The 12,282-nt window shown below is 35.9% G+C and overlaps 1 protein-coding gene across 6 annotated transcripts in view; it reads right to left on the reverse strand.

Moving 5' to 3' along the window:
• Dip2b (disco interacting protein 2 homolog B) overlaps window positions 1–12,282 on the reverse strand; it is a 239,212-nt gene that overhangs the window by 68,927 nt on the left and 158,003 nt on the right. For 4 of the 6 annotated variants that reach the window (XM_078014696.1, XM_078014695.1, XM_021726155.3 and 1 more), the window contains 6 exons: window positions 9,494–9,649; window positions 8,970–9,092; window positions 5,588–5,785; window positions 3,707–3,798; window positions 2,649–2,759; window positions 366–489 (listed from right to left, as the gene is read on the reverse strand). In XM_078014696.1, the coding sequence (XP_077870822.1) occupies window positions 366–489; window positions 2,649–2,759; window positions 3,707–3,798; window positions 5,588–5,785; window positions 8,970–9,092; window positions 9,494–9,649 (804 nt within the window). The remainder of the gene's footprint in view (window positions 1–365; window positions 490–2,648; window positions 2,760–3,706; window positions 3,799–5,587; window positions 5,786–8,969; window positions 9,093–9,493; window positions 9,650–12,282) is intronic. The other 2 variants (XM_021726156.3, XM_078014694.1) reach the window with 2 other exon arrangements.

Genomic DNA, 12,282 nt, shown 5'->3' on the forward strand with positions numbered 1-12,282 from the left:
CAATAGGGAGGTCCATCTGGCAGTGGAAGTCCACTGATTTAGCTGTTTATCCTCTGACTCTACATTTAGCTTTAATGTAGAGAGTGGTAACATTTTTTCAACCAGAAGCATAAAGGTAAGAGTGTGGAATCAGACTGATTAGGGTTCAAATTGCTATTCTACTATTTATTAGCTGTAACTTTGGACAACCTATTTCTCAGTTTCTTTACCTAAAAATGGGGATAATAATGGTACCTACTTTGTAAGACTGTAAGAATTAAATAAGAAAATATATATAAAGTACTCAGTTGTTACTAAGTTAAAATGCTAATTAAAGCATTCAGCTTTAACTTTTAACTAATAAACTGGGTATAAGTATTACTTGCCTTTAAACTGTACAATTTCTCCATTCTGTGTTTTTGGCAGACCCTTTAGGCAAACTTCACTGGTTAGAGCTAAGGCAATACCACAGCTTCCTAGCAAGAAGCCAATCTGCTGACCTCCGGCATCCTGTAGAGGAAAGATAATAAGCACAGTAGGACAGTGAATGTGAGCACACCTATGACCCAAATCTAGCACTTCATAATGCTCTGGCACTTGTATGATAGCACTGAAGCCCGACCGATTTCTGACAAATGTCAAAATCCAGTGACAATATGTTCTTCCAATAATTTCTACAGCACAATGATTTCCTAAGTATAAACCAAATATTTTATTAACCTGACATTGCTAATTATGAATTCTACTAGCTATATGTGACCTGTTGAGAGCCACAGCCAAAGGGGCCCCAGCAAACTTCCAGCTGCCAGCTGATGATCCAGCTGCCAGCAAACTTCCAGCTGCCGGCTGATGATTGGCTCACAGTGGCCCCAGCAACATCTAGCTGATTGGCTCCTCTGCGGTGATGTTCATTGGGCTGTTTCCCTGCCCTTCAGACTGCCAGCTGATGATTGGCTCACAGTGGCCCCAGCAACATCTAGCTGATTGGCTCCTCTGCGGTGATGTTCATTGGGCTGTTTCCCTGCCCTTCAGACTGCCAGCTGATGATTGGCTCACAGCGGCCCCAGCAACATCTAGCTGATTGGCTCCTCCACGGAGCTGCTCATTGGGTGACTTCTTTGGATCTGCCCACGCAACCCAGCCAATCGGCCTCAAGAACAGGAGGATTGTGGGAGGTTGAGAGGCTGGTGTGGGGGTGAGAGGCGTGTGGAAGCCGGTGGTGGCAGTTGGGCTCTGAGGGTTTTTTCCCTGAGGAGCCGTTTTGTTTGGCGTTTGTAGTTCTAAAAATAAAGTTAGTTTCTTTTGACAAGTGGCTCCTGATTTGTGCCAAGCCAGACTTCGGCAGTGACCATTCTATTTAAGGGTCATCAATGATATTCTTTTAGGCAAATAAAATAAATACTAACACAGTTGTCATCCCATAGCCCTACCCCACATTTAAGAGCAAGGTAATTCATGTTAGAAAAAAAATAATAATAATAATAAGGTAAATGTATACCAGTGTCCAAATTTACAATGAAAGTCACGATATAATTATTCCAAATAAATATATTCCTTTTATTATTCTATTTTAAAGGGGGTAGGCTTAAGCCTTACAACAATAGTAGCAAAACTAATAACAAAAAATAGAAGTTTAAAGAATTTTCATTAACATGTCATAAGAGTATCATTATAAATCTGTCAATTTAATAACTGAAGAACTCTATAATTTTGTGACCAATGGAAGATTACTACATACCACCAACTAGAACTTCATGAATGTTACCAGTTTGTTTTTTTTTTCAAAGAATATTTTTTCTTATAAATCCACATTATCCAATATTTTTATCTCTGACAACTCCCAATAATAAATAGCATGAGAAAATCAGGGTAAAAGCTCATGAAAAAATCATTTAGTAAAATACGGAAATTTGTTAGGTAGTCCTTCATTTAATAGGACTGATGTGTTGTCAAAGTAAAATGCTATAATCCAGAGTAGGCCCACACCACCACTGTATCACTTTCCCTTTTGGTGCACACTTGTAATCCCAGTGAGTCGGGAGCTGAGGCAGGAGGACCACAAGTTCAAAGCTAGCCTCAGCAACTTAGTGAGACCCCCAAGCAACTTTAGTGAGACCCTGTCTCAAAATAAAAATATAAAAAGGGCTGGAGATATAGTTCAGTGGTTCAGTGCCCCTGGGTTCAATCCCTGATACAAAATAAAGAACAAAAACAGTAAGTCTCCCTGAGTTTTATATGACACACAATTACTATAAAAATTCTTTAAAATTTTATCTTAGCTAGGTGTGGTAGTGCATACCTCTAATCCCAATGACTTGAAAGACCAAGGCAATAGGATTGCAAGTTTGAGGTCTGTCTGGTTAACTTAGCAAGATCCTATCTCAAAATAAAAATAAAAAAGGGCCAGGGATATATCTCAGTAGAAGAATGACCCTGGGTTAAACCTTCAGTACCATCAAAAGGGGGAAAAAACTATCTTAGTTGTTCTTTGTAGAATACTTGAAATATTACATAAATTTTCTACAACTTTCATGTTTTTAGAAAGAGAATCTAAGTACTTCAGAAAATAGTCAGTTGTTTTCAATGTTGTGACTGTATTAACTAATCCAACAAGAACCCAATGTCTATCATGTTACTCGGCTACATTTCTCTTAATTTAGCAATGTTACCTTTCTGGTAAGAGGTACCTCTATTGGCACTGGAATCACTTCTGCCAGGAGACATCCATAAAAAGCTACCATAAACATGACTGGATCATTATTGGGGTAAACCAGGGCTACCTAAAATGCAAAAAGACATTCAATAATAGAGGAATACAAACAAAGTAATTCTTTCAATATCATTCTCTAAGGAATATAACATTTATCACTAACATAATAAATCAAACTATTAGGCATTGTTCTAAAGGAAAGTAAGTTACTGAGAAGAACAAAAATATCTAAAAAGATCTCCATCATTCTCATAATTATACTACTATACATTTTGATAAATAAAAATGTAATTCATCATCATTATCATAATAATTTTTCAGTTAATTTTATTGGTGATTTAACAGTAAGCTACTTGCCTTAAGTAGTAATTACTTAGGAAACCCAAGGCAATTTATTTTACAGGACTAAAGCAATAAAATAAATGCAGTGGATCTCTTTAGATAGAAAAGTATATTAAGCCAGGTGCTTAGTGCACACCTGTCATTCAGCAACTTGGCTGAGGCAGGAGGACCACAAGTTCAAGATCAGTCTCAACAATTTGGTGAGACCCTATCTCAAAATAAAAAATAAAAAGGGGTGGGAATGTGGTTCAGTGGCAAAACACTCCTGAGTTCAACATTCAATACAAAAAAAGAATGAAAAAAATTATTTCCAGAAAAACTTAGGTTTCATTTTTATTGGCACCTTGGGAGTTTACAAAAGAACAGCTTCAGAAAGGGACATGTGAACTGACTCAATCTCTGAATGCAAGAACTATTACCTGGCCTTGGGCTAACCTGGGTTAGAACTAAACCATTTTTGTTTTCTAAAAGTAAGAATTACATAAATTTTCCTGTTGTACATTAAAACTTCAGAAGGTACAGGCTAGAGATGCAGCTAAGTGGCAGATCATATGTAAAACCCCTGGGTTCAATCCCCAGTACCACAAAAAATAAACAACCAAAAAAGTCTCCAGAAGGTGCATATTAATTAGAAAACAATAAACACCACTTTTCTAAAACCAAAAAATCAATTACCCTGTCTCCAGGTTTTAACACGGGTTCATTTTTGGTACCCAGTTTATTAAGCAGTGTGTAGGCCAACTTCAAACTTCTGCTCCACAACTTTCCTGGAAAAAAGAAGAGTCACATAGAAAAAACATAAGCTATCTCAACAAGAAAGCCTGCACTTAATCAAGGTAACTAAGACAATAGCTACTTTCAATTAATAGATTCTATAAGTACCACCCCTCACCCAAAACAAAATAAAAGTACCCCCAAAGCTTTATATTTTTTCTAATTTATAAGAGCTAGTCCTGCCTTGAAATAAAAATGTCACTCTGGTTTATAGGAGGTAGATAGGCTTAAGCCTTACAACAAAAGTAGCAAAACTAATAACAAAAAATAGGAGAAGATAGTTTAAAGAATTTTCATTAACATGTTATTTTAAAAGTATCATGAAACCACTTCAATATTGACATCACTTCTTTTCTGAAGTTATATGAATATCCTTAGGAATAAATTGATGTGAGGCAATCACATTTTCAGGGAAGAAAACAATCTTTGTTTTGCAGAACTGAGCTTCTTCTGAAGAATCACTCATAGGTGCTATCAGATACATGAGGTAACAGGAAAACAAAGGTAAGACTCAGCAGGGTGCAGTGGTACACACCTATAATCCCAGTGGCTTGGGAGGCTTAGGCAGGAGGATCACAAGTTCAAAACCAGCCTCAGCAACTTACTGAAGCTCTAAGCAACTTAGTGAGACCCTATTTCAAAATATAAAAAGGGCTGGGGATATGACTCATGTGGCCCTGGGTTCAATCCCATGACTCAACATTTCGTGCTATTGTCAGTACAAACACACAATAAAATGGAAACTGATTATATGAAATGTGGATATATTCGTAGATGTTAAATAAAAATGTATGGATCTGGCCAGCTAAAATGACTTTTTTAAGGATTATGTGAATGAAATTAGTATACAACTTCTGAGGTGAAAAACTATTTTGGCAAAAAGAAAAAAAAATCCTTTTATTTCCAATTTCCTACTATTTCCTCCCCTCAATCAGTCTTAGAAATTCTTAGTTCAAATCATGAGAAAGGTAAAAAAGAAACAATGCTATTTTAAATAGATACGTTATTTTTATATACAACTTTTTCAGAGGGCCATCCAAAGTTTAAACTAGTTCAACCTGCAAATTCTTTTAAATAAACACTTATTTTTTCCTCAAAAACTATTTTCAGTCTAGGTCTACAGACAATGTGTGTGGAAAGAGGAAAAGAAATCTGTTTGAATAAACTAGTATAAAATCTTACAACCCAGGACTGACTCCATGTTTCTTAAAATTATTTCAAAAAGAGGGTGGTGGAAAGGAAAAAAGAAAAATCTTTAGGGGCTGGGGAAATGTATCAGTGGCTGGGCACTTGCCTAGAGCATGCCTAAAAACCCTGAATGCAACACCCAGGACTACAAAAAGTAAGCAAACAAAAACTTTACATGGAATTAAATTTTAAAGTACTGATTTTTTTGTTCATTATAGAATTTTGTGCCTATTATAAGCAAAATTAAGAATAAAGATCTAAAAAAAAATAGTAAGTTTCAATTTTTAAATAAGACCATCTGTTTTTCTTCATACATTATTAATACTGACCATTTTTCTAATATCCCTTTTAATTTCAAAACATCAGTGGATCTACAATCTCTCTTCTTTTTGCTGTCTTTAAACATCAGCTGGCTTGCAAAAGCAAATGAAAATATTTCACAATAGCTTTATTTACTACTTAGGAACCTATTAAATAATTGTCAAGATCTTCTAAAACATAATAACCAGCAACTGCTAAATATCAAGAGAAATACTACCCATAATATTGTGAGAAACTCTTAGAAAAGAAGGATTAGCACTCTGGTAAACTCACCATATGTAAGTGTGTAAACTGGTTTCCCTGTCACATCTAGTGCAGTCAGACAGGGGCACTTGGCTTGGGTGGAACCCCATCGCTGTAGGGCAGATTCCAGCGCAGGTGGCCAGTTACAGATGACTCCTAGGGGTTCTCCCTTCACAGGCGTCATCTGCCGCCCCTCAGGCTTGGGCTGGTTGGGGTCTGGCTGAGGTACTGTACCAAAAATCAGTAAGGTGAAATAAATAAATCCATGCATGAGTTTACACAGCTCTAATGTCAAACACACTTCCCTCTTCTCCTCATAATCATTTGGTTTAAACTCACTTTGAGAAAAGACATGGTTAGAAATGGTGGTTTCCACAAACTGAGCCTTATTTGATTCCACTGAATTGTAAAATCACATTCAACATGTTCTTATGCAACAAATAATATCTAACAGTGAAAAAACAAATCACTGCACATATAAAAAAGCACAGCGTGTAAATTTCTCTTTAGCAATTTCAAAATTATTAGTAAACTTGTTTTTCATTCTTTAGTTTGTGGCCAGTGTTAAGGCAGGTCTGAGTCTCTGGGATTACAGATACGAGCCATCACATCTTGCCCTTGGCATACATTTCAAACATCTAACCCCTTTACTCATCCTCCTCAGCACTCATTCCAACAGCACATTATTTGGGGACCAACCCCAATCGTTCCTTAAGGAGACTATTCCTTCCTTAGTGTTCCCACCTTATATGGTACTCTACCCTTATTAAAACAGAGGATCCTCAATGGCTTTCATTATGAGACATGTATCCCACCAGTCTCTGCAACCTGAGACTGACAGCTTCCTAAGGTAAGGGATGGTTCTTTCTTTTTGTTTTCTTGACTACCTGTAACATTGGAGATTGCTCAAAAATGTTAGTTGAACTGAACTGAATTTGTTTTTAAAGTTAGATTTTTAACACCATCTTTCCAAGAACTGGAGGTAAACAATGTGTATATTATTGCTGTTTTCCACTAGGCCTTTGGAATTCTGAAAGACTATGCTTTGGGCTCAGTCTTTCAGACTTCCAAAGATATAATTTTTTTTTCCTTTTCCAAACATTAATTACTCAAATCAAGCAACTGTTACTTATTTTTAATCAGGAGAACACTGTTAGCTCTATTCTGCCAATGTAAATTGTTAAGTGTGATCTCTCTTAAACCTTGACTTTCATTTCGTGCCAGGCCAATATACAATGCTAAACACTTTTTTTAAAAATATTTTTAAGTTGTTGGTAGAACTTTATCCATTTATTTATTTATTTATTTATTGTTTATTTATATGTGGTATTAAGAATCGAACCCAGTGCCTCACACATGACAGGTAAGTGCACTACCGCTGAGCCACAGCCCAGTGCTAGCACTTTGAATATCAGTGCATCAGGAAAGACATCCACCAGATGTGGTTGCACATACCTATAATCCCAGCACTGGGGAGGCTGAGACAGGAAGACTGTTCATGGTCAGCCTCAGCAATTTATTTATTTATTTATTTATTTATTTAATTTTTAATATTTATTTTTTAGTTATCGGCAGACACAACATCTTTGTTTGTATGTGGTGCTGAGGATCGAACCCGGGCCGCACGCATGCCAGGCGAGCGCGCTACTGCTTGAGCCACATCCCCAGTCCCTGGCCTCAGCAATTTAGTGAGATCCTCAGCAACTTAGCAAGACTATCTCAAAATAAAAAGAAAAGAAAATGGGGTATGGATATTGTTCAGTAGTAAACTGCCCCTGGGTTAAATCCCCATTTTCCACCCCATTCCCAAAAAGAAGCATGTCCACAGTTCAGTGAATTTAGTGACACCTGAAGAAACAGAATCTTAACCTCATATGTCAAATTGCTTTTTGCCTCCTGGTGCATGAACTGGGCTAAGACTGGATCTAGCCTACCAATGTGCCTAATTATATTAATAGCCTGATGTGATCAAAGCTACTATTAGTTCAGGACATAAAAACAAACTACAAAGCCACTAAGGCTTAGTTCTCTGGACAAAAGCTTCTCACTTGCTCTCTCTTTGATAAAGGCTTTGTTAGGTAGGTCTATTGATCACCAAGCTTCAATAATTATCAAATGGTCATCTCATTTTATCTGTGCTCACACCCATTCTCTGCTCATCTTTCCCTATTATATCCTAGACATGATTTCATCCATAAATATTTAAAAATGTATTGAATGAATAAAACACTGATGATTACCTATTCCTCGGTGAAGTCTTCTTTAACCACACAGATGGAACTAATTTCTTCTCTTCTCACAGTTGTATATATTCACTGATACAAACTTATTGGCTAACTAAGTTTCCACATCTATATATTTTAGCACTTATTTAAATCACACACAACACAAAGGAAGAGTGCATTTTCCTAAATCTTGAAACTTTTTTCACCATCCACCACACTATAATTCAGAAGGCAAATATATATGTCGACTGGCTGATTTAATGAAAGGACTATGTTAAATGAAAAAGAGACTGGGAACATTTTTTGATGGTACTGTTGATTGAATCCAGAGCCTCCAGCATGCAAGGCAAGTACTCTACCACAGAGCTACATTCCTAGCCCTTTTTATTTTGAGACAGGATCTTACTAAGTTGCCCAGACAAGATCCTTCTGCCTCAGCCTCCTGAGTAGCTGGGATTACAGGTGTGTGCCATGGAGCCTGGCTAAGCCTGGGCAAACTTTGGAAGTTGAATTTCTTTTTAAATATTTATTTTTTAGTTTTCGGTGGACACAACATCATTATTTTATTTTTATGCGGTGCTGAGGATCAAACCCAGCGTCCCATGCATGCCAGGCGAGCGAGCGCATTACCGCTTGAGCCACATCCTTAGCCCTTGAAGTTGAATTTAATACCTAATTTAATTTGATGTCTAACATAAGTAACTTTTAAAATTGTGTATTTGTATTTCCTAAACTCAAAGAATATATTATTGAGGAATAGTTCTCATTTTGGAGGAGGGGTAGTACTGGGGATTTGACACAGGATCACTTTACTACTGAGCTACATCTCTTAACCCTTTTTATTTTGAGACAGGGTCTCACTGAGTTGCTGAGGCTGACCTTGAACTTCCAATTCTCTTGCCAAAGCCTCCTAAATTGCTGGGATTACAGGCATATGCCACTATGCCCAGTTCAAGGAAGAGTTTTATGTCCTATAGTTATCTCTTTGCCCTTTTCCTCCTTCCCTCCATCCTTACCTTTCACCTGAGAACTAAAATATAAATGATCTTTAGGAAAAAAAGAGCAGAGAAGTTTGAACTCTTTAATCTAAGATCTATGTCTTGCTCATCCTTTAAGGTTATGTATTGACATATAATAAATGATTAAGAAATATTTGTTTAAGAAATATGCTTTGGCATTTTTACTACTACCTTCCACAATTTCTTCAGAGTCATCTACAAAAAATTCCTTCAAGGGAGGCCTTTTGGGTCGTTTCAGAGTGTTAAGAAGCTGCTGGATTTTTGTGGATACTCTGCTATTGACAGGGACACCTGGAAGGAAAGAGATGAGTTAAGTTAAAATTCACTGACTTGAAAAGGATATTTTAGTTCCTCAATTCCCTCAGGAGCTTGTTTTTCTAGTGATGGCCTTGCCCCAGTCTCATTTTATTTTAATTGGGCCAAACAGGTACAAGTATGTACACAAGTTTGATGGCAATAAAGAACAAATATAATGTTATTATTAATACACTTCTTTATGATTCACCTAAGTTCTCTTTTCTCTTATAGCATGCTTTTCTTGAAGAAGGCACTCAGATGACCTGTCAAAACTGAGCCCAATGCAATGTAGTCTTACAGCTACTGAAATAGATGGTTAGGAACTACTGCTTAGAATTTGTATTTTTACAGTTTAATTTATACTCCCTATTTAGTTACCAAAAAGAGCTACCTACCATCAGCTGTATCCATAAGGCTGGACCTGTTGGATCCTTTGTGCATGCCTTTTACTATCCCCGAGGGGGGCAGATCAATATTTGCTGGGCGTACTGAGGATGATGATGAGGAAGAAGAGGTAGTTGTAGTGACATCTGGGGGCGCAGAGAAATTCTCTAGAGAGGAGAAAACAGAATTTAGAATATTAGGACATTAGCAGCAAAAAGTAAGAACCACTAAATCTTTGTTTTTAAACAAGGGGAAAAAACTACATAAATAGAGCATTAACTCCTGTAAAACAAGTTTTAAGTCAAATTCTACTACCAAAATATAATGGGGAAATCAGAGGTTAAGTCAGGACATGTCAGCTTTCCCAAATTAATACTTTCAAGATTTAGGTAGCCTTAGTAAGATCACATCATAAGGACATGTCTCTCTACAACATTATTTTAAATATACATAGAAAGGTTAGTAGAAATCCAATGCTATAACAAAATAAAAGTTACTTCAAAATGGAACAAGTGACTTCAAAATGGAACCAAATTAAGATCCTTATTAACTACTCGTATTCTAGTTTCTTGAACATTTCTTTATTTTATCTGGAATGCTTCCACTTCCATGAAAGACCAAATAGTGTCTTAAGACTGTTTGTTTTCAAATGAAGGAAAACACGTAAAGTCCACTTCTCATTTTTATAAAATATCCATAGGTAATTTGGATCTACCTGACAAGACAAGGATCTTCCCTTGCTCTAAGCAGAGACTAAATAGTGTTATTATATGCTACTTCATAAAGAAGATTCTTAACACAGAGAAATGATATAAATTCAAAGAGATCCATTCACCAGGGATATGTTACAAAAAACACAGAATAAAACATCTGGAAAAGTAATAAGAAAATAAGAGTTAAAATACATGATTCATAAGAATAATGAAAAATCACTAAAAAATATGAAAAAGAAAAAAGCATAATATAAACAATTTCTAAAATCGATTGGGGATAAAAATTCTATACACAAAATGTCTCTAATTACTATTTTAAAAGTTTTGAATATTTGAAATAAGCTGGACCCGGTGGTGTACAACTGTAATCCCAGATACTATGGAGCCTGAGGTAGGAGGATCACAAATTTGAGGTCATCACATTCAATTTAGAGAGACCCTGTCTCAAAATAAAACTTTAAAAGATGAGCTGGGTTGTGGCTCAGTGGTAGAGCTCTTGCCTCACATGTGTGAGGCCTTGGGTTTGATCTTCAGCACCACATTAAAAAATAAATAAATAAAGATATTGTGTCCATTTACCACTAAAAAAATATGGAAGGAAGGAAGGAAGGGAAGGAGGGAGGAAGGGAGGGGAAAGAGGGAGGGAAAGATGAAGGGGCTAGGGATATAATTCAATGGAGAGCAAACCTAGGTTCAATCCCCAGTACTGAGGGACAAAAAAGTTTGAAATATATAAGCACAGGTACACTGCAGTAAACCTTTCTGTAGGATAATGTAGAAACATAAGCAATAAAAATGTATATTTTTATTTGACTCAGCAATCAACTTATAGAAAATATTCTAAGGAAATAAACAGACAAATGCATAATACTTTTGGCAATCTGCAAAATGGCAAAAAACAATATTACTTAAATGTCTAAAAGAGGGGAATGATTAAATAAATCAGGGCACAGTCATTTGATTGTATTTAAAATCATGAAAATAACAGTATACTTATAATGATATAGAAGATGTTCACAATACACTGCCAAGAAAAGCAGGAAATGAAAATTACATTTAAGACAATTTCATTTTTGTAAAATCAAAACAAAAACCCCACATATTCATAAACAAATAATATCTGGAATACACACTAAAGTTGTAGCATTTAAATGTTATCCATAGGAAGTGGGACTATAGATTATTTTATTTTTATTTTACCTGTTTTTTAATTTCCCCATCAGGAACATGGACTACTATGAGAATGAACATCCAAAAAGCAATAACATTGCATAATATGGTTTCTGTGAATAACTAAGCCAATAACTTTTCACAGAGTCATGAAGCAACAGAAAAATATGAGATCAGATATGTTATAAAATATGAAATCATCTTGTTAACAAAAATACACATAATATTAACTGGATATAGGGCAATTCTTTTTATAAGTGAAAGTGCTCTGTTTTTGACAGATATGGAAATAAAAGCTCACCTACCATGGCTCTGTTGCTTACCCTGCATGACAGAAGAGATGGTAAACATGTACACCTGTGTGTGGCTGCTCTAGAAAGCTCAGTGAACTACACACTGGGCAGAGCTAAGAATGCAGAACAAAAGTCAACGGCAGCTGGCATAAGGCTATTAATGTGGGCAATCATATCCTCAGGGTACTTATGATCTTTAAAAAATTATAACCATGAAAATTTTCCAATTTTTTATTTTCTGAAATCAATAAATAGAATAAAGATATATAAAGGATATAGAAAGATCACTGAGAGGAAAATTAAAGATACCAAAATGCAACTGAATGTCAAGAAAGAAGGGAAAGACATCACAGATATATAATGTTCATGTACATTATTTAGATTGATTTGTACCAATCAATTTAGCAAAAGCAGAGATATGCATCTTTATTTGCAGATGACACAACTCTTTAAAAAAACAAACAAAACATAAAGCAGAGCCAAGCAAAAGCTGTACTCCACACAGTAGCATCAGCAGCAGGTAGCAGCTCATAGACTACCAACATCCTCAGCTCGCACACTCCAGGTGTAGCAATATCACAGCAGCAAGGACAATAAATCCAGTCTTTACACTAAAGACAAAAG

Source organism: Ictidomys tridecemlineatus, chromosome 6 (genome assembly GCF_052094955.1).
Source record: "Ictidomys tridecemlineatus isolate mIctTri1 chromosome 6, mIctTri1.hap1, whole genome shotgun sequence".
NCBI lineage: Eukaryota > Metazoa > Chordata > Mammalia > Rodentia > Sciuridae > Ictidomys > Ictidomys tridecemlineatus.